The sequence below is a fragment of the Eptatretus burgeri genome, chromosome 10, assembly GCF_056783735.1.
Source record: "Eptatretus burgeri isolate ZD-2024b chromosome 10, Ebu_testis_v1, whole genome shotgun sequence".
Taxonomy (NCBI): domain Eukaryota; kingdom Metazoa; phylum Chordata; class Myxini; order Myxiniformes; family Myxinidae; genus Eptatretus; species Eptatretus burgeri.
This window is the reverse complement of record NC_140970.1, coordinates 56142178-56165558: the sequence shown is the minus strand read 5'-3', so window position 1 is coordinate 56165558 and position 23381 is coordinate 56142178. Positions and strand designations below refer to the sequence as shown.

Below are 23381 nucleotides of genomic sequence, written 5' to 3'. Positions count from 1 at the left end.
TGGGTTTCCAAAGCCAAGAGGATGTGTTTATTTATTTAACACATTCAAATGAGTCCCATCAATGCATGGCCTAAGCAGCAAAAAGCTTGGTCTGCTCAGTGTAGTGGGAGGGAGGCACCGATATCAACTCTCATCTCTCATCTTTATTACTTTCCATACAAGCAAGTTTAAACCATCGTACAGACAACACAGTGACTGAGGATGCTTTCCAGACTGATCGAACAAACCAGTCTTCTTTACAAGTCTGATCATTGTAATGGCATTGATTGGAAACCACCTTTTACTTTTTCCTCGCTTTTTAATGTTATAGAAGATATTGTTTTCAAAAGTATGTGTAAAACTTTCTCTATAAACGAACATGAATAGGCCTTTGTTATAACAAAAAAAAACGCTGAGTTTTTCCTTGCTCTCGATCCACTCTGTTGCATTTATTTATTTTTCCATCCAAGATTCTGGCCACCGAATAAAGAAATTCTTGTAATTAAAAGCAAATTGAAACAAAACATGGCACCAAGAGGTAAACATTTTTTATTGCTACATGCTACCGCTCATTTCATTACATCGACATGGAATATTACACTTTGTGTGACACTTTATAAAAATAATTAAAAAAAATTCGCTCTCGAGCCTCAGTGTTTTTAGAACAGGGCAGTCACTGGTGGTTATGGCTGACAAACTTTACAGTATTCTTCAGTAAGCAAACAACCAAGGTCTTGAGCATTCAATGAACAGGAACTGTAACAAAGTTGAATTTTATATAATAAGATAATTACATTATCTCATCACGGCACTGAATCGCTCGCTCTTCTGAAATTACTCCCATTACCCCCACCTGAAAGGTTCTTGATCTATTATGACTTCTTTTGCCAATTTACTATTCTCCTTACCTCCGTCGATCATTACCATTACCTTCAAAAAATGATGTCAGCAAGAAAACACCTTTGCATAACCGTCACAATGGTATAGAACAGTGAATATAATGGAGGTGAGCACATACATTTTTGCAAGGCTCAGGCATGACATCAAATCTAATGAATTGTAAAAGGTGGAATTGTAAAAGGGATAATGTGCAACACAGCAATGTGGGACATTGAAATAGGGGTTATGTGTAGATGGAAAAATGTGGAGAGGATATATGATAGTAATAATAGGAATTGGTTGACGTCGATTCGTTAAAGTGAAAGACACTGTGCCAAAGAAAACGTGCAGAAAATGGTGGGTTTGATGGTCACCAGATGTGTAAGCAAGGTTACATGAATAATGCAAGGAAGACCTGATTGAAGACATTTCATAGGAATACGTGGAAGGATAATAGGAGAGTATAGAGGCGTACAGATAAATAAATTTCTGAGAAGGAAGACAATAAACAAAATGTGAGAAGGTTCATTAAGAGATGACTCGATAAGCACAATGAAATAACTTCGGGATGGGAATTGACAAGATTCACATTTGAAGAATGCAAAGAAAATCAAGAAGTGAAAGCTTCAAAGATCTTGAAAGACGATGAAACCTGGTTTGAGCGACCAATCAGTATCACAAAATTATTTGCTGCAAAATGTAGCTTTTTGAATTTCAGTAACCCTGTGACCGACCACTTTTTCGCATCCTCTTCAGTTTACAATTCCAGGAGCTAGTTGCACTTGTTGGCGACAACACAGAAGCAACATTTGGTGATGCCCATGAAGGAAATATTTGAATAAAATAAGATAAGCTTTTAAAACCGTATTCAAAGATCATATCCCAAGAAGAAATTATTGATACCTCCGCTCCTATACTCATAATGTCATATCCTCTTTCTTTTGTGAATGCTTCTGAAAAATTCCAAGCACTTTGAGAATTTGGTGAAGTTAGAGTAGAGAATGTCAGGATAATAGAAAATGACGAATAAACAAGCATTACATCAACTTGAAAAGTAAATAAGGTTTCAAAATTTGTCGCTGCAGCTCTTGTGAATAAAGGATATTCAACAACTTCGAAGATCAAAGCAGGTTTCACCCCCCATACCCCCCCACCCCCCATTCCACTCCCTAACCCCCATCAACAAACTTGGAATCCAGGGTTAAACCCCATCCATATTCAATATATTTTTCTCCATGTTTACTGATATCCTTGTAGTTTGTGTAAAATTATACTGATGTTTTCTACTGTCTTTGTCCAACATGTCATTTAGGTACAAGCTCTTTCAAAAGATTTAGATCGCTGTAAAAACAAACAAACCCAAATTAATGTTTTCTACTGAACAATATTGGGACTCGAGGATCAGACTATTCAAGGAAACAATTGCTATGAAAAAAAGAGAGGATACAACAGAATAACTTGCTTGATTATATCGCATAAGAGCATATCATAATGAAATTAACAAAGAAAACAGATCGAGCAACAATCAAGACATGTGATGAGTTGGTAGTGCTGCTGGTGCACTGGAGTGTCGCTCCAGCACCTCAATCCATCCGAGGTGGAGCTTAGCTCCGCAGCAGTTAAAAGTAAATAAATAAAACCACCCATGTTCATGATCTGTTGAGTTATTGTTCTTTTGTGTGCCTTCATGGCCAAATAATTGGGGTCAAAGCTTATCCCGAAGCTTGGATATGTCGATATGTTGGACACTTTGGCGAAGGAGCGATATTATAACAATACAGATATAGGCAACATAGATACGCCTGAACTGCCGAATACAGCAAGGTTCAGAAGCAAGACTAACTTTCCAACCATTTTATATCCAGCTTAAGTGAATTATTTTATGTTTACAAAAAGTATTCACACTCTTGAAGTCATGGAAAACTTTGGATGCCGATAACTAGTTGAAGTCTGGGTGGATCAGTGATGTGGCTGTTCTTGTGAAGAATGTCATCACGTTGAACGGATACAGGTAGGCCTATAATACATCAATGACATGGACTAATGTTGGCAGTGCAGATAAGCATGATGTGAAATGTATTTGAACATCATGCCTATCCACTTTGCCATCTCATTCAATACTCTCGTATGTTTATCCAGCCCCAAAGCTTTATCTTCTTTCGTCAACTCCAAGAAAGACACCAAATAAACAACTAATGCCGGCAGACGGGACGCCCAGTTTAACGTCCATGTGAGGGATGGCACACACATTGATGAATCACCCTGCCTATGAAACACCGGGCTGACAGTTTAGTTGAGTCGGGATTCAAACCAGGGTAGACAGCTTCGAGGTGTGTGTGTGTGTATATGTCCAGGCCACCCTGACAGCCGCAGCTGAAGATGAAACGAAATTACCCCAACGGCACTTAAAAACGAAAAATACCTCAACAGAAGGGGAAAATGTTTGAAAATCACCCAAAATTTACTTAATTTTCGTTACACAACAAGCGGTAGAGAATTCCAAAACTTCCAAACCCTGGGGGAGGGCAAACAAAGTAGCTACAACCTTTATCTTATGACACAATTAGTCCGCCTGGCAAGTTTGGTTGAGATTGGATAATTTACTACCAAATGCATCAGCCACAGACATGCAGAGACAGACAGACACCAAATTGGAAATTTTAGTATGATGACAGGCTCCCCACTGGGCCACTATTGTGGTTGGCATGGGCTTCCGAATGACTAATGCCACGACTGGCTACAAGAGTCGAGGAAGTCAGTAACCAAAGAGTGGAGTTGGCCTTGGATATCATAGGAAGAGAGTTTGGAGAGCAAGGCGGGTTGCCAGATTATTGAAAGCTCGAGATATATCTAGAGAGACGGCTGTGACCTCATGACTGACATTGAGGATCTCTATCCATTATTGGGAGAGGAGAAGCAGCATATCCAAGGTGCAGTGGCCTGGTCTGAATCCAAATTGATGATCTGAGATTAGGCCCATGCAAAAAAGGAAGGGTTGATGTCAACTGTGATGACGGATTCCATGACCATAATGATTGGAAGTAAACTGATTGGTCTGTATTGCAGGGTATCAGTTTTTGCACCTTGTTTATGCAATGCAGTGATGTTGGTTGACTTCCAAGCCGATGGAAGATGACAGAGGGTAAATGATAGGGTGAAAAGGGCAGAGATCGGATGTGCAAGAGAAACAGAGCAGGATTTTTGGATAAGTCCGGTCAAGTTGCAAAGTCTGGTCCAGAATTGAGGAATTTGGTCTTCTCCCGAGTGGAGACAGCTGTGTTGCATTTTAAGTGAGGAAAGGGAAGGGAAGGGAAGGGATGGAATGGTAATCTCTGTTTGTACAGATTCGTGATCATAGGGGAGGTAATTATGTGTGTGTGTGTGTGTGTGTGCGTGCGTGCGTGCGTGCGTGCGTGCGTGCGTGCGTGTGTGTGTGTGTGTGTGTTCCATGAATCGCGATTCTTGTCCATCATCCTGTGTGTCTTCGTAGTCTTAGTATACATTGAAAGGTTATTCTTATATTGTGTGCTATCCTTCATCTTCTTATTTAATTGTTTAAAGCGTCCGAAGCTACCATCTTTGTTTATCGTCTGTGTGGGAAGATCCAACGAGGTACCATCTGCCGTTGTTTCAGGTGAAAATGTGGCCACACTCCCATTTCATCAAGACAATCAGGGCGCTCGGCGATTCTGTGGCAGATAATCCTGGCACGTATGTGGTCCACAAAGACAGATACACATAACAGTATAATCATTCCATAAACCAGGTACATGTACTGTAAAAAAAAAAAAGTACATCTTTTATTGACTGGCATGTACTCGTATATAATCTGGAGCTTTTTGTAGTCTTATAAATAGGGAAAAAGACAGCTGGACTCAGCAAGATTCTTACCTCTTTGTCTTGCCACATCCCATCAGGTGACTGATTAAGACGTGAAGGGAATGTCCTCCACTTCATGAGCTGAGGATGTGATGTTCACTGCAACCGCATCCTGTGTGCTGTAAGTGTCTGCTGCCATACCGTCGACATCTACACACAATCACAAACATGGTTGTTTTAAAACAAATTCTGCAACAGATTCATTTCTACAGCCTTCAAATATTCATGCATCCATAATGATGGAACATAGATCGTCACTTGTAGTCAACTGTAACTGTGATAGCGTATAGTTGTGTGCACGCATTCGCCATGTGTATCTTATACAACATGCATGCAACACTTTGTTTTAATATTTCTGCAGACAACATTAACATGTAGCTAACACAACAGCCATCTGTCGTATTCGATCAAAAACTCGGAGAAAAGGAAATATTTTACGTACCTTCCATTTATTCAGTGGGATCTTCAGGTGGAGCAGCTGAAGCAAGCGCATTCGTCCTGATACAAGACGTTCTATTACGAAGCACAGACTCGAGCACCACGAAGTAACAATGGCACATTTTATTACTGTCTTCCTATTGAGAATCATGTTTCTTCTTATTTTTCCCCCTCTAAGTTGTTTAATTATAATAGATATGCAGCGTACCGCATTCCCTTAACTGTTAATCTGGCAATTTATTCCGACGCATGCTTGGTGAGGATGTTCGATTCCAGATCTGCCCGACCAAGTCTGCATAAGGTGCTATCAGTCCAAATAGCTAACAGCTCCACCTCATGTGGTTGCCACAATTTCACCTCATCCATGTTGCAAAGACAAGCAGCAATCACAAAGAGGATAAGCGGCAAAGCAAGAGCAACAAACGGAGGTTGTTTGCACATGTGTACCACAAAATTGTGGAAAGAACAAAAGATAACAACTGAACGGACAATGTGTTGGCAATCGTTCGTTAACAGCATCACATATTGCACCGATGTCAAGTTTAACAGCAACCCCAGCTCTTTGTCTCAGGCACTTTTCGGGTAAGATTTACAAATGGCAGCCAAGTTCGTTGAACAAAATCCAGTCACTTGAGACAGTGCAGGGCTAAAAAAAAACCAAAAAAAAAACCTGAATGCAGGAGTGGAGATGAAACATTATTACTGGGTGGTAAGAAAAAAAGGAAATAATAACCATTTTAGTAAATCATTAACTATTTAAAATGAATTACTGAAAAAGAAAAGTGTTTTTAAAACAAAATCAATACAGGGGTCTTTCATCCCGTATTAAATGGAAACAAAATCCCCAGCTTTCATTTCATGACGTGCAATAACGCAGCTTCATTCCAATATCCCCTTCAACTTGATCCATCAAAGGAGTAAGAAGCAGTAAGATTGATCAAAGGAGTTAAAGGAAACTTAGAATAATATTTTCAAAATAACAGAGGGGTAAAAAAACACAAGTTCAGTGATCATCCCCAAAAAGGCAAGAACTGAACAATTGCAGTCTCTCTCAGAGCTCACAGAATACTGCCATCTCTTCTGAAGAGGGAATAACATGACCCCTCCCCCAAGTGATATTGTTGTCTTCATTCAAAATGTACTTCAAAATCAATAATAGATTTTTCAATGATTATAAGGAATATTTTATGATCAATAATAATTTATTTAAAAAGTTATTGGATTTTAAAGCAAAGACAATTGAAACTGATGGAATCTTTTTCAGTGATATTGTTATTCAAATGTCTTGCCTTCAACAGTGAAGTGTTTGGAGCTTATTATGAATGTAGGAATAAGAACAAATTATACAATTGTTTTAATTTGGTGAATGCTACCAATAGGATACAAATTCAAAATGTCTCAGGCACTTTTCAGGTGGACGCACCACCAAATTTTGAGTATCTTCCTATGTCAGGGAAAACTATGAAAGTGGGTGAATTTTGGAATAACTGATCAAGATAATAGTAGTCTCTTTCCAAGGTGAAAATATATCCATCGAGACATTCAGTATAAATTCACCAAAGGGAGATTCATGATAATTTTTCTATACATAAATGGTTCTTGTGAGGAAGCAAAAATTGCCCAAATGCAAAATCACCCTAATCGATCCTCAAGAGCGACCTTCTCTGGGACGGGCAACATGACCATTCTGTTGGGATATTGCAAGCCAAAAAGATTTCCAGCAGAATAGAATGAATAAAGTTGACGGAGATGGACTGCTTGACATCCTAACAGGAATAGACACCATCAGGAATTAAGGCCACAATGAAAAATAAACATTGAATAAACTCATCTATTTTTGCAGTGATAAAAATGGCAAGTGCTGAGGAAAGTGTGAAAGATACCCACAAATAATCAGAGGTAACACAAAATAAAAAGCAATTATCTCCACAATAATGAACGAATATATCAGGATCTGGTTTGCGAATGTTTTTGGGTGTTAATTTATATTAAAGCATAGTCCAAATTTTTTACCAAAATAAATACAGGCTATTAATGGAATTTTGGATGACACAATTGTGATTGCAAACTTCACCAAAAAAGGATTACTTTAAAGGATACATAGCCATGGGAACACAGATGGAATGAAATTTTTGGATAAACTCAACCAAAAAGCAAATAAATACCATAACTGTAATGGTTCCAATGATCGTTTGAAAATGTTTGATTCTATTAATATAATTTGTTTTCAAAAATTATACCAGTTGAAAAAATTGGAGAAAAGAATTTTTTTAGGCATACAAATCCTTTGATTGAAGAAGAAACTACTTTGTGAAGGATGAAATCACATGATATGTTAATGAACACGTAACATACCTAATCTGAAAACCGAGGACATTTCAAATAGAGCATGACTCAAATAAACTTCTACACATATTATTATTATTGAAAAGATAAAGCCTGGCGTTGACTTAACAGTTAAGCTGGCTGGATTAAAATCTGAGGGTCTTGAGTTTGGGTCCCTGTCGTGCCGTTAAATAACACCAGGTGGCTTGACTCAACCTGTCAAACTTCCAAGGTCGGTAAAATGGGTACCATCTTACTGGAAACAGGGGGAAATGTATCAGCAAGACAGCTGCACTCCCGTCAATGATGCATCCAGCAGCCACAGGCTACATACAAAATAATTGAAAAGATACCGACACAAAATGTAAGAGTGCTGATAATACATGGAATCTTGGAGTGATTGAAAGAAAGCCACATTATGTATTGCTCATTTAACATAAACTAGATGGAAATACTGAGATGGATAAGAATTATGCAATGATGCCAAATGGAAATATGATATAAATTAGAGCCCCCAATTCAAGGATGACACATTTAATTTTAACTACAAGACTTTTTACATCAGGTCTAAACTGGGATGAAAATGAGTACATAGAAGCTGACAAGTTTTATCATAATAAATAAATTATTAAAAGGAGAAGGGTCCATCCGTGTGTGTACCTTGAGCTTTAATGTAACGGTTTCAACACTTATTAGGAGGATTCCAATAGGAGGAATCCTTCAAAATAAAGCTTGACTGACGCGGAAGGAGCAAACAAAACAATATATACATGATCACAGAGTGATTGCAAAGGGAAAACCTCCCCCTGCTTACCCTTGGCGATCATCCACGACTTACCATTGGCCCGGCCATATTTGACGGCCATATTTTTTTCAGACCGCCATATGACCTTGACTTTCAACATTTATGAATAGAGTGTAAATTAAGAAAACGTGTCACCATTTACAATCTATCCCTATAACCCAACATCTTGAAAAACAGAAGAAATTTATTCAAGTTATGATAAAAAGGTATTTTTTGGTTTATGAGGTCATAATCTGAAAAAAGTAGGTGAAGGACATTAACCAAATATCAAGTGCACAGCTTCAGTTCAGGTACAATATTATGATACACAAACATATTAGAAGGCCAAGCGGTCTTTGAGATTCCGCATTGGCAAAATTGAGCGATGACAAAAAAAAACGCATTCTTATTATTCAGACCGCCATTTGACTTTGACCTTTAACGCGGAGAGGTATGATGTAAATTAAGCATAAATGTGACTTAACAGTGGATATCTAGAGAGGGTAATTCCGTTCTGATCAGACAAACCTTAGTCAAGTTATGGTGAAAAATGTTAAAATGTCTATAATTGTCATGACCTTTAAATTAGGTCAAGGACAAAAATAATTGTATCAACCCCGTATCCTTTTAATTCCCATTATTGATGCAAAATTTCATCCCGAAAGTCCCAAACGGATCTGACATACAGCTTGGAAATGGGAAGTGTTGAAAGTGCAAGAAGAAATATATTTATATACACTAGTGGGGTATGCTTACACATTTAAGCAACAACAAACCATGCTTCCCCAATATCTTGGGCCACTCATGTGGAGTGAGCACAATAAGGCTGTACCATTTTTGGATAATTTCATTTACAGATGCTTTTTGACGGTTCTGTGAGTTTTTTTTCCCCTTGTGTATAGGCTTAAATGTCCGTCGGCATGCAAAATTTCAAGCCTAAGCATGTAATGGCATAAAGCAGAATACGCAGTGAACCATTGGGGAGTGACCAGATCATGGGGTTTCTGCCCAAGCTGAAACAGGGCTGAAAAACCCAGACCGAAGTGCAGCGGATACTTGGTGCATCTGGGAAACCCATGAGGACAGACTGAACCTGTGGGGTTAAACAAGCTGGTGATCACAGTGCAGCAAGGTCTGGCAAACTGACTGATCAGCTGAGATTTTGTGGACACACTGGCCATGTCACACTGATTTACACTATCTGTCTCTTGCTTTCCCCAAACATAATTAATTACCTTTGAACGTAAAGAGCATCAACGAAAAGCCCTCATACTTTTTAGGGCTGACTTATTGATTCGCACTTCATGCTTTCCTCTAAGGCCTAAGCCCTACTGCCGTACCCTAACATTCGCAGGGGATACGTTCCTGAAAAATTTCGCGAATGTCGGGGCATTGTTTCAACGGGAAAAAAGGGGATAGTTTCTTGGCGGGTCGTGATTCATGAGGGAAAATCAAAAATCCTGTGAAAAACCATGAATACGCCTGTGAAAAATCCCTCAAAAAACATGAGAAAAACCGTGAACGCACCCGCGAAAACATGAAAAAAATGCAAATACACAAAGCACAGGGCCACGAATGTAGAAGCAGGCCACTAATGTAGAACCGCAAATATGTGGGGTCCGTGAATAGTGGAACCATGAATCTCGGGGTCTGACAAGTACACACATTCACCATTTGCACATCTCCTTACACTTCCCATTACATTCTCTACCCTCCTCTTCTTTCTCCCCCTCCCCTCCCTTTTGTTTGGACCAAAATAAGGCTGCAGGCTTAGGGGGGAGGGGGAGTTCTAAACGGTTGGGGGGGCGGGGTTGGGGAGGTTCTTGGGTGGGGGGGGGGTAGCCCATATTTATGTGCAACTAAAATGTCCGACAGGCTAACAGTCAGCCATCTTTGATCAGATCACAAAATAAAGTGAGGTGCACATGTATGCCATCATGTACTGTGCTTGTGCCAAGTTTGAACAAATTTGTACCATGCATGACTGAGAAATGATTGGGGACACCTTTAAGCAACAAAATGGCCACCAGTCGGCCATCTTGGATCTGATCTCGAAAAAAAAAATGAAGTGCATATGTAAGCCATCATTCATTTTCTGGTGTCAAGTATGAACAACATCGGTAAATGCATGTCTGAGAAATAGGTTGAGGACGTGTTCAACATCGGGGTTTTTACAACAAAAATGGTCGCCCGTCTGCCATCTTGGATCTGATCTCGAAAAAAACATGAAGTGCATATATAAGCCATCATTCCTTATCTGTGTGCCAAGTTTTAACAATATCGGTAAATGCATATCCGAGAAATGGTTGAGAACATGTTCAACATTGGGGTTTTTTTTTTACAACAAAAATGGCTGCCAGTCGCCCATCTTTAACTTTATCTCAAAACAAAAATTACATGCATACGTATACCATCCTTCATTGTCTTTGTGGCAAGTATGAATAAAATAGGTCCATACATGTCCGAGATATGGTTGCGGACGCATGCATGCACACACGCATGGACACAAAAAACGAGACCAAATCCATAAGCCCCCATTTCGGACTAAATCCAACAGGTGCTAATAATGTTCAGTTGTGGATTAGGATTACCACACAGCGGTTGATCACTATACAAAGGGATTTAACTGATAAATTGGTTCACAAAGCGTTTTCTCTTTCCAAAATTAATGAGACACTCTTATAAATCCAAAAACATCTTCTTGGTGTTACATTATGAAAACTAGAATGGCACTCAGTAGAGTGCATACCTCCACCAGGCTGAACAGTTAACGTTTTGTATCGCACTGATAGGTCGGCTCAGCATCCGGAACATTCGATCTTGGCACACACCAAAATCTAATCAGCTTGTTCTTGTCACACACCCAACCTGTCCACCAAGTTTTGACTGAATCCATCCATTACTTTTTGAGATATCATGTGATATATCATTTTTGACGTGATCACTCAATGGTGAAGATAAACTTTAAAAATTATCGGATCTGGATCTGGATCTATATCTTCACCAACATCTAATTAATTCATCCTCGCCACACAACCGTGTCCACCAAATTTTGTCTGAATCCGTCCATAACTTTTTGAGATATCCTGCTCACAGGCAAACAAACAGATAACAGACAGGGTAACATAGCCTTTATCCACCTTTGGTGGCAGAGGTGATAATTAATTTTAGATACAAATTTATTGGAGTCCCCACAAATATATGTTTGATATATGGTGGGGTGAAAGTGACAAGGACTCAAATATTGGTTGGGATCTGGATTAAGATGAACAGAGTGCTGTTGAGAATCTTGGTGATGTTTGCGATGGTACTGATGCTAAATGGTCTTGTGGGAAGGATGAATGCACAGAATTCTAATGAAGCAGAAATAGGAAAATAGCAACATTAACAGCAGAGTCTCAACATAATAATAATAATAATAATAATAATAATAACAATAAGCCTTTTTACTGTAATACAACTATCACGTATGTATGTATGTATGTATGTATGTATGTATGTAGCCAAAATTGCACCCCCTAGTGGTGTATGTGCTTGCCCAGAAGTGGATAAGAAACTGAAGCTGGAATTCAATTTTAAAGATACAGTATGTGACTATATGTGCACACAAAATAATTTAATTTTAAACTAATTAAATAATGCAACTATCACAGAACATGGTGATATCAGTTGTTTGAAAAGAACACTACTTAAGTTCGCTCATTATAGACAGGCCCTTCAGCAAGTAATAATAATGCTAAAATTATGACAATAGGATAATAGTGGTGCAGGTAAGAGTCTGTCTCTACTCTGAAAAAACAGTTGTTCAACTGATCAAAACTTATTGTATAAATTCCCAGGTATAAGCAATTTAGGTTGTAAGGCAACCAAGTGATGGAAATTATTGCTCAGGTGTGAACTTGGCTTAACCCCTGGGGAAAAATCCATAAATAGACCAAATGAAGTTTGGATGGCAAACAATATTGTTTACACGAATAGCATTATGCGATATGAAAAACATGAGGCTGCAAACAAAATGTTACATCATAAGTTGTCCCTTGCCTGCCAGCTTCCCTCTGCTCTATTGTTTGTGTCAGCCTCTCACCCATTCTTCAGCTATTCCATGAGCTTCGATTTCAGTTTTTTTTTTTTTTAAAGAAGATACAACAGGAAGAGGAAAGGTAAACAGGTTTATTGGAAAAAAACTGACAGGAGCAAAATTTAAACTGGGGCTTGGTAATCAACCTTCATTAAAATTTTTAAGCTCTGATGATGTTAAGGCTAAAGAGCAAACTAAAAGGCAATTGGTTATGGAGTTTACATAAAACATGGTTCATGCTTATGAAAGATTACATAATATATGAAGACCTAAGATCTGGAGAAAAATTATGTATTATCTCTGATGTCCTCGAAGGCTGCGTGAATGATGACAGGATGTTTAACCTTCCTTTGATAATGTTGTGTAAATGTGACATGTTTATCCCTTACAGTCTATCTTATTCCAATACTGGTTCCTCATTGTTGTTGTAAAATTATTTATGTACTATGAGCATCAATTACATTGATGAAGTAAATAATTTCTACACATATGTTTGTGATGACTTTTTAAAATCATATATTTACCAGTCTATCAGGTAAGATCACTGATGTAGCAATAATGACTTTTAAAAGTGTTATTTTCTGCATTTGTAATGTAAAACAAATGAACAATTATATTCATTTTGAGTCTTACTTGATGTGATCAGATGGGTGGAAAGAATCCGGAATGAGGTGTAAACACTTTCTTATTTCACTGAGTGAATCATCATAAACCAAAATAGCATTCTTATCTCAAACTTTTAAATATATTAAAGGCTAACTCGGTATGATATTTCAATAAATTATATTAAAACTTATTTCTCTTACGGCCCATAGTTGCTATCTCTCTCAACATCCCTACTCACAGCATGTAAACTTTCTAGAGTTGGCCAAAAATAAAATTCTTACTATCATTATGTGAAGTATTTATTACAGCCTTTATACATATATTTTTTCATTACTTTTAGAAGCTCGATCTAACTTGATTCATAGATCAGATTATACTTATATCCAACTCTTAACAATTGTGATCTTTTCTAAAGTACAACCACTCCTGTGCATTTGAAAGTTTAGCATTCTATATTTCGGTAACTGAACTAAAATAAATAACATTTTCATACTCTCCACCATAATCCAAGCCCATGAGAATTATACAGGGCTAATGGCTATTCCACATCCAGGGTCCAATTTATAAGTGCAGTAAAGTAATCTTTCTGGATCATTATACCTCAAACATTTTTCTTTGAAAGCTACCATTTAACACTAAACTGCATTAAAAAAAATTATAGTTCAACAAAAAACCTGAACGTTGAACATTAAAAAAAAAATTGAACTTGTATCATTGTTGGATAGCGCAGCATATTTCTCAATGGCTTATTTATTACTTTGTTGTGAGTTGAAAAGCCCATCTCTGTTATGCCTTTCACTCTCCCTGCCTTATCATACAAATTTTTAAAAATGAGCAATCATGACAAGATAAATCTTTCATCGAAATATCAATGATATCTTTCATTTTTGATTCTATGTTGTTCATTGGAAGTATGGGTTTTTAAAAAAGATTAAAATAATTTTGCTCATTAATCAAGTATCCTACAGTTTCTAATCGAGATAAATGTTTTTTTACTTTTTGTTTTGCACAACTATTTTTCCATTATCATTTTTCACAATTTTCGAGTTGCTTTTTTAAAGCTTATTTACATTTTTTATTTTGGTAGTTTCTTACAACAGATCAATTTTACATAGTTGTAGCGTTGGTGTATTCCTCTCCTGTTTAAGGATGGGGTGTCAAGCAGTGAGAATTTTTTTTGGTCTTTAGAAGCCATCATATGCATGGAAGAAAAAGTATCACAGTTTTACTGCTTATTTATAGACAATATAAAATATCAGTAATTGCTACATTAAAATAGGTCTTTAAAGGGCATTTACATTTATAAATCCTCTTAGAAGTTGAAAAGGGGATGCCCATCAATTGTCCAAGCCTCGTTATTATTGAAACTTAACAAGTAGCTGGAGAAAAATAAAAGAAAAGCGTATGCCTGAGGACGAATACCTGGGCTCTTCAGTCTGACAAATGCAAGACAATACGTCAATCACTTACTTTCCATGCAGTGCACTGCTGCCCTCTGGAGTCACTATCCTCTTACTTTTGAGAGGTAATTTAACATTTTAAATTCTTTTTAAACTGGTTTGGACCAGCTTTTGTTCAATGACATTTGTCACATGTTGGGAGACCAATTGAATTTTCCTATTGCTAAGTAATTCAACTCGCTGGGTGCTAAGGTTGTCTGGCAATGACTAGCAGGTGAATGGAATGTTCTCATTGCTGGGTAACAAGCTGCCCATTTGCTATGTGTGAGAATCCAGTCATCAGCAGCAAGCCAAAACATCTGTTGCAGGCTGGCAGATGAAGGGAATTTTCCATTGTATTTCTGCTGAGATATTTTGGCAGAATATTTGCCATATTCTTGGGTACATTGGAATCAACATACAGTATGTAACCAATTTATTTACATTTTGGAAGGTATGTTTTTGTTGGCAGAACATATGGTCGCTCAAAGCAGGACTTAATTTGATGAGGATGATTGATGGCATTAATTTTACAAAACATGCCATTTGAAAAAAAAAATCAAAGCATGAAATTTTGGGAAGAATCTGAAAAATGAGAAAGTTATTGATGATAAATGAAAGACATAATTTCATAAGTTTTGAAATGTGAAGAACATGTTGCCAGAGAAAGTGAGAAGTAATATAATATTAGATGGTTAAAGAATTGAAGAACACAAAAGAAAGAACTGCAATAGACAAAGAGGAATGAAAATGCAATAAAATGAGGGAAAGATCGGCACCAAAGAGATGAAGAAAGGGAGATAAAAACAGGTAACTATACAGATCATTATACATCTCCAGATTGCATCAAAATTAATAACATGGAATACATGAAAAAAAATTATATATTAACAACATTTAGAACAATTACAGCATACGTGGCATTGTTGCAGCATCACTGCTGCTTTGTCTCTCAAGGTCTGGCATCCACTATGTGCAGTAGGAGCTATGGACTTTCAAATACACCCCACATGTGGCCAGACTTGTTACCTTGTTGAGCCAGGACCCTCACCAGGATCGACAGGGTATGGATAACAGTAGTTCGGCACTGCTTTTGGAGAGATTCCAACACTGCTTAGGTCATTGGCACAGGGCGCTTGGTGTCCCACCTTTCCCGGTATCTCTTCAGTGGCGTCACGCCAAAGCAGATCAATTGAAGGTTTACAAGTATATGCTGCACGTTTGGGACGCACCTGCTGTCCTGACATGGCACCAATACGTCGACTGGGTGATGCAGCAATCTTTATTTTCATGGCTGCATCCACATGGTCCACCACAGTATAGGCCCCAACACTGCCATCCTCAAAACCAATGACAATGTTGAGGTGCCTCTTGGAGATGACGAGGAATGAAGGAACCTTGTATAACGTACAAGTACCAATGCATTTTCCATCCGCAAGACGCACAACACGCAGGCATGTGTTCAAGCCATCCTCAAAGGGAGCATCACGACGCTTCCGGAAGCATGCGTATACTATGTAACGCCCATCCATAGAAAGTCTTTGTTGCCATACAGCACCACCAGCAAGCACTACACGCAGCTTCCCACTCTGTAAGTCGAGCACATTGAGTGTGTCGTCACCTGTTGCTAGGATCGCCAGCTTTCCACTTGGAGAAATCTGGAAGTCCTCAAGACGCTTATGAAGATTTAGAGGAAGCTGGACACGACGCCTCACTGCTTCATCTGCGAGGCTCCATGTGTAAAGAACCCCCGCAGATGTGACAAGAGCTACATAATCTGGACAGTCAGGCAGCAGTTTATAGGCCAAAATGTGAGTTCCATCTTCACATGTGAACTTTTTTGAGACACTTCCAGTCCACAAGTTAACAGCAAGTAGTGCACTTTGCTGCACTCCCACCAAAAATGTGTTTGCAGCTGTAATTCGGGCCTGAGTCAAATTACAAGGGATATTGCAGACCTTATTCCCAGTACCAAGGCGCCAAACACGTGATGCCTTTTTCTCACAGAGGGAGACAACAAAAAGATCATTGTGAGTCACAAGTAGCTGGGAGACTCTTGGGCCAGAAATTCGAAAGAGACATTCCCCTGTAACTGTGTGCCAAACATATTGGTTCCCTCCACTATCAGCTGAAATCAGAATTTCAGCTGAAGAAGTCAACACAAATTGCTCCACAGTGTAGTCATGCCGGAGTAATGATTCAATGAATCCAGAATGTATGTTCCATTTGTAGACATTCTCTGTACCGTCAATAGTAAACACGGATTCACCACGGCTTGGAAGAAGAATAGAACGAATGGCCTTGCCAGTCTTATCAACTGCAGAAATGGCATCAATAGCCTCCAAATCCCAGATTGAAAGAACACCCTTAGAAGTAACAGTTAGTAAAAAGTCATTGACTGTTGTTTTGATGAGCTTGCATATTGTCCCCGAGTTTCCTGGCAAAGTGGCAAGGCACTGACCCGTGTCCCTGCGCCAGATGAAGATAGATGGCATGAGTTCAATCGCAGCAATAATTGACTCACAATTTCTTGAGAGTACTGCGCACAAAAACCTCTCATTTCTCCTTGCTTTAAACTTATCAGTCATTGACCAGGAAAAGGTGTCCCATACTTCCATGCTCAAGTTCTTGCAGATAAGAAGTGTATGCAAATCTTTAGCCAGCTCCACACTCACTACATCTCCAGCTTCATCTGCCCGACAGTCAAACTCCTCTAACAATTGTGGGTTTGAAATCTCCTCAAGGTCCCAAACAGTTAAACTGCCACCACAGTCTACAGTGTAAAGCTCATGTGTTTGTGCTGACACCAAAATGGCATGCACGTAGCCAGTGGAGTTCTCAGATGTAACCGTTGCGAGCCGTTCACCACTCTCCAACAAGAAAATGGATGTCGTGTTGAGCTGCTGCCCACAGAAAGCATATGTGCCATCATCAGAAAACTGTGCACATGTGACCTCATACCAACAATGACACATGCAGAGAGGCCAGCCATAGTTTAAGTCAATGACATGGACTTCATTGCTCCGTTCCAGCCAAGCCAAAGCATGGTTAGTGGAGAGAGTGAATCCTCCAATGGAAGATTGGTGGTCCTGAGCTGTCAATTTTGAACCCTTGACTTCAACCTCATACAGTAGAGTGGATGAGCAGTAGTCAAACACAAGTAGGGTGTTGCTGAGAGTTGATGCCACAAGGTATTTTTCATCGCGATTGAGCTGGACTCCAAGGACTTGGGCTCCATGTGCTACAGTGTGTTTGAACGGCTGTCCAAGACCTAAGTCCCAAGTGCTGGCTGTTCCATTGTCTAATACTGAAATTACTGCATTGGGTTTGGTTGTTGGAAGCACATCCATTATGCGTACAGCATTTGTTGTGAGAAGCACACGCTTTGGTTCATTTAGCTGGTCCATCGGTGAGAGAAGAGTGACGATAGAACAATATCGTAGACCTTCTCGGTCACATACCTGCATGATGTGGCGGATCTTTGGATAGACACGCACAAAAGGCAGCATTCGCTGCTGCAGCTCTGTTGAAAGTGAATATGGGTCTTCAAGGATAGCAGGTGAGACACTGCGAAGTGTGTCAGCGAGGAAGCGCACATCCTTGTCAAGTGTCAGGGAATGTGCAGAATCCATCTCTGCAATGAGAGCATGCAGCCTACCTGACAAAACCATTGCATGCATGTAGCTGAAGTCAAGGATAACATTGTAGACAAGCTCCTCTGAGCGACCACATTTTGTTAGGTGATAAGGCAGCTCCTTGAGCTTCCGTAAATTTACAAACACTTGGCTTATCTCAAGTAAGCGACAATGGAAATCCCAAGGTTGAGAGATGACTCCACGCTCAAACTTTGGTCCACCATGGTTGTTCTTGTCTTCCTTGTGATGCCTTGAAGTGTTTCCAGACTGAGACCATGCTTCAGAAGGGCAGTAGGGTTTTGGCCGACCGCCGGCCCACTGACCCATGAAGTAGTCAGCCAACACATTGTGCATGTACTGAACTACTTCAGGCTCTCCTAGATAAAGCTTAGTAGCCATATGGAGCAACTGCCGATTTGCCCAAACAAGTAAACCAGTGCTATGAACCTCTTTCTCCAGCAAATAACCCCTGAGTTCTTGTCGGAGTGTGGCAATCTTGTGATGTGGAAAACGTGCAAAAGAGTTTGTTTTTTCAGGAGCATAGTCCCGAATAGCATGATCATCCAGTGACAACACATCCTCAAGCTCAGTCTCACTTAGTCCATCTTTGGCAAGGGTGAGGTACCCAAGTGCTCGAGCCACAAACTGAACACCACATTTTTCCTCAATTCTGGCAAAAAGGTTTTCAATAGCTTCATGGACTGTACGGCAGAGCGTTCTTTCATCTACATCCTTGTGTGATCTCCATTTAGATATCTCCATGAAAAGTAGATTGAGGTACAAAGGAAGTGGGCACTTCACCAAGGCTTCATTTATATAAATTTGCTGTCCTGATGTCACCTTCCGTTTAATTTGACCCAGCCTAGACTTAAGCAATTGATTGCAATTTTTTTTTGACCTGGGAACCATTTCAACATAACTCGAGTCATCAGGTACTATTTTTTTCAAGGCATGTAGGATTCCAAACTTGTTTGGTGGTGTCGAGACCACCAGACGCACAGATGGTGGCAGTGTTTGAGGAACCCACCACACAGTTCGAGCTCCATCTGTCTCCATCAACTGGTCTATTCCATCGAGCACGATCAACAATGGGCGCTGTGAGGTTGATGCATGAAGGAGACCGACCCATATGTCCCAGAGTTCACGCACTGACTCCGGCAGTGGACCAACAAGTTTGGCATACACCCAAGCAAGTTGTTCACAAAGACTCTTGAGCAAATTTCGAATATATGAGCTCTCCTCTGTCTGCCCCACAAATCGAATGACCACGACAGGTTCAGAATCTGATCCCGCTGCATCCTGGTACCATTTGTATGCCTGCAACAAATTAAATGGAACAGGGTGGAGGGGAGGGAGGAGACCAGCACATAGACTTATCAAAGCCTTTCAGGCAATCTCAGCAATTAAGTTTACAGAATGGGGCATCTTTCTGCATACTTCATTCTTTGTAAGTGTTTTTTTTTAATCTTTCTGAACATTATACTTCTGGTTTTATCTGGATTCATATCTCCTATTGGTGGATCACTATGATAAAAAATTTTTGGCGGCCAATGGCAATTACATGAAGGGTCATAAAATCATATGGTTAACACAAAGATAAACCCATACAAGAAATTTGCATTTTAGTCAAGGAACCATCCCAAAGACTTATTTTTTGTAAAATATGCAAGTGCATTGCACATGGAGAATATAAACAAATACAGTGCTCTCCATAAGTATGAGAACATTGAAGTCAAATTTGTTATTATTGGGATAAACTCAAGAAATTTGGGTTTGAGATCAAAATATGAATACGAGGCAAGAGTACAGAAGGTCAGCTTTTACTTCTTGGTATTGCTATGCACGTATGTTTTACCATTGTAAAACAATACCTCTTTTTATGTTCAGTCCCCCATTTTAGGTAAGCATAAGTATGAGCACAAATTAACCGAAAGGAAACTAATGTGGTATAAGAGTTCGTATTTGGTTGCATTTCCCTTGGATGAACGAACTGCATCGAGCTTCTGAACCATCGACATCACCAAACTCTTGGTATCTTCCCTTGAGATACTTTGCCAAGCCTCGACTGCAGCCCAATTTTTATGCTTTGGTTCTAATTGAATTATTCTGTTCTTTCAGCTTGCAAATTGCTTGTCTTTCTTTCATCGACAGTTCTCTGGTCTTCATGGTGGTTTTTGCACACTGATGCCAAGGGCAGACTCCCAAGGCAAAAGCAAAGACTAAAACCAAGACTAAACATCCACAGCTCTTTTATGTGTGAACAATCCGCAACAAGAAACACCTGTCAATCATTTGTTCCAATATTTATGCTTACCTAAAATGGGGGGACTGAACATAAAAAGAGGTATTGTTTTGCAATGGCAAAACATACATGCATCGCAATACCAAGAAGTAAAAGCTGACCTTCTGTACTATTGCCTCATATTCATATTTTGATCTCAAATTTCTTGAGTTTATAGCAGTAATAACAAATTAGACTTCAATGTTCCAGTACACAAGGTAAATCAACTTCGGAAATATTTATATTTATATTTATATTTCGGAAATATTTATAAATATATATATACTGCCAAATACAGCGAGCTGGATGTATTAATTATGTTGTTAATTTGAAGGCCTTTGTTCCATCCAAATCCTTTCTAACTAATCCGAGTTATTCCACCTAAGTTTCTCTAAAGTAGAAGTATCTCTCACTGAGACTGTTTAGCAACTAACTCTGTAACAAGAGGGCCTGTGGAAACCAGTACCATAGTCATGGGACCTTGTTGAAAGAGTGTACTCTGATACTCTGAGTGAACGTGATGAAAAGGAAAATCAAACATGTCAGGTGGTTGTAGAAAACATGACAGCAGAACTTAAATTTTTTTTTTTTATCTGAGTATTAAGCAGTGTTGGCAAACTCATTTAGTTGAAGAAGGATAGATGGAATCGAATGAACATTGATCGAAGTATGCTAACTGCCATGGGAAGCAAGGAGTGTTAATCTTCATTCGAGCAAAAGAGGATATTAAAATTAAACTCTTGTTCCGATGAAGGGTTAACTCCCAAATCGTCAGCTTCTCCTTGCTTCCCACAATGGTTGGCATAACCTCGATCAACGGCGTGTTGATTTCATCCATCGTTGTACCTGTCCACTGACGCAAGTCGAATCTGGCCTTTACGAGCAAGAATGGTTCTTGTTCATACTATTTTGAGTCTCCTGCGATCACCAACCCCAAGATGATAATTGCTGAGTGTGAATAATTTTACCAGGGAGCTGTACCACTAAATTGTAAGCTTTATTTAACCATTTCCCTCGTCAGCAGCGATCCAGCATTCCTTTTAGCCACAGGTATATTTGCCAAGACTAGATTTTGCAGTCAAATCAACTTTATCGGCTGTTGTTTAATGTCTACAATCATTCGGAAAGTTTTTACTTCCACGTTCCACCGATCGGTTTTTCCCCCTCCAATGTAAGCATTGCATACAAGAAGGAGTGTTTGTGTGGATTTTTCGAGGAACTCATATTTGTTTTTTTCGCTTCAAAGAAGGGTTAACGCCGCAAAGTTTCAAAAGCTGTCTCCAACGTTGGACCCTAATCTTGCAGCCAGGCTGGAAAAGATTTGGAGTCAATCAATGACCTGAATGTTTCCGAAGTGTCAATTTCAGTGAAGTCTCGCAAGAGTTCATATTCAAACAACGTCTTACCTCACAAGAAACGGCTGCAGAATTTGAACACACACCAAGCTTCTAATCAGTGGCATGTTCTTGCTTTACTTGGACATTATACAAAATCTCTTTGGAAGATGCCCAATGCCATTGTGAAAATTTCCACCCTCTAAAGCAACAATGTCACCAGCATCGATGCCCATAATGATCATGCTGATTAATCTCCTCTGCTTGGCTTGATGTATCAAATATAGGTCCCACTGAATTTGGATAGAGCCTTCTTAATTAACGTCACACAATGTTCTCCCTAACCGTCATGCATATTGACACTAGCCTTGACGAGCAAGACTAATTTTTAATTCTCATTTAGTTTAAGCATTGCTATAGGTTGTCATGCACAAACACTCACACTAACCATACTGTAAATAGGCCGATATCAGCTGATCTAGTTTAACCTTGTAACATTGTTTTCCCATGGCATGTTCACCCTTAAGACCGTGGTGTTTCTCTCTTTCCAAATGCTCCCAATGTCCAGCACAAAAATCCTGAAATTGGTCATGTGGACCAATGGGCTTTTCCAACTTCTGCTCTCAGCTATTTATTACCTCCACCACCGAAGGTGAAGGAGGTTATGTTTTCACCCCTTTCTGTCTGTCTGTCTGTTTGTTTGTCTGTTTGTGTACAGGATATCTCAAAAAGTTGTGGACAGGTTTGGTGTGTGACAAGGAAGAATTGATTCAATTTTGGTGAAGATCCGAATCTGGATCTGGATACGAGAATTATTTAGTTTCTAAAGTGATTCTTCACCATTGAGAGATCGGGCCAAAAACGATATAGTACTGTACAGCATGATATTTCAAAAATGTATTGGGTCTGATATGTTCTCGTGGATCAGGCATTACATGGCGGAGGTATGCGCTCTACCGAGTGTCCTCGTTACTCATGAGCCACACCATTTCATTACCTTGATACCCTACTACTAAAAGTATAGGCTAACTGCAACATCCTCTCTTCTGTCCACCTCTTTTCCCCACATGTAAAATCACTTGCTGAGTCCATCCAGTCACATTCTTCCCTCCATTTCTTTTGAATGGCAGGTCATCCCCTCTTCGTATTCCCGACTTTTCTATTTTCACCGACTAACCTCTTCAATCCACTCTTTTTAAACATTTTCCCCGTTTGTCAGCTTTTTCTGTCTGTTCACATGTCCTTTGTATACTTATCCCCCATCTTTTTCCCCTTTCAGGATCGAGGCTTATGGAAGAGCAAGGTAGAACTGACAGTGGGTCATACATGAAGAGGATGAACGAACAACAAAATATGAGAGGGATGAAGGGAATATGGAAGGTGGAGGGGGACGGGGGCACTGAAACCATGAAACCAGCAAGTAAAAGGGTTGGATTAGGAAAGATTAATTGGGGTAACAAAGATCATGTTTCAGAATTGGGGATGACATTTGGTGATGGTGCACTGCTTGATTGACATCCTGGAGGGAAGAGCGGGACGGAGCAGTTGTCCTGTCCTTGTATCCCTACTTAATATGCTACGAGTCTGTTTATTCCTTGCCCAAGCTTCCATCCCTAGTCTATCATTTCTCCTACAGTTTATTGTCAACCTCTAACCCCTGTCATTCAGCTCTTCCAGAGCCTCACTGTTTCATAAAAAAAGAGTGAGGCAGACTACTGGCAGAT

General features: G+C 39.4%; 1 protein-coding gene and 1 long non-coding RNA gene across 4 annotated transcripts in view; one reads left to right on the top strand and one right to left on the bottom strand.

Moving 5' to 3' along the window:
* Nucleotides 1-23381, top strand: part of LOC147018623 (uncharacterized) — a 63965-nt gene that overhangs the window by 6321 nt on the left and 34263 nt on the right. The window contains exons 2-4 of the long non-coding RNA XR_015062471.1: nucleotides 4493-4569; nucleotides 4776-4858; nucleotides 5195-5282. This is a non-coding gene — a long non-coding RNA (uncharacterized LOC147018623). The remainder of the gene's footprint in view (nucleotides 1-4492; nucleotides 4570-4775; nucleotides 4859-5194; nucleotides 5283-23381) is intronic.
* NWD2 (NACHT and WD repeat domain containing 2) overlaps nucleotides 2016-23381 on the bottom strand; it is a 55606-nt gene continuing 34240 nt past the window's right edge. The window contains exons 8-9 of one of the 3 annotated variants that reach the window (XR_015062469.1): nucleotides 4750-19359; nucleotides 2016-4562 (exon numbers count right to left, since the gene is read on the bottom strand). Coding sequence is in view for 1 of the 3 variants with exons in the window: in XM_085898473.1 (XP_085754599.1) it covers nucleotides 15433-19359 (3927 nt within the window). In the remaining 2 variants the exon portion in view is untranslated. Of the gene's footprint in view, nucleotides 19360-23381 lie in introns of all 3 variants that reach the window. The other 2 variants (XR_015062470.1, XM_085898473.1) reach the window with 2 other exon arrangements.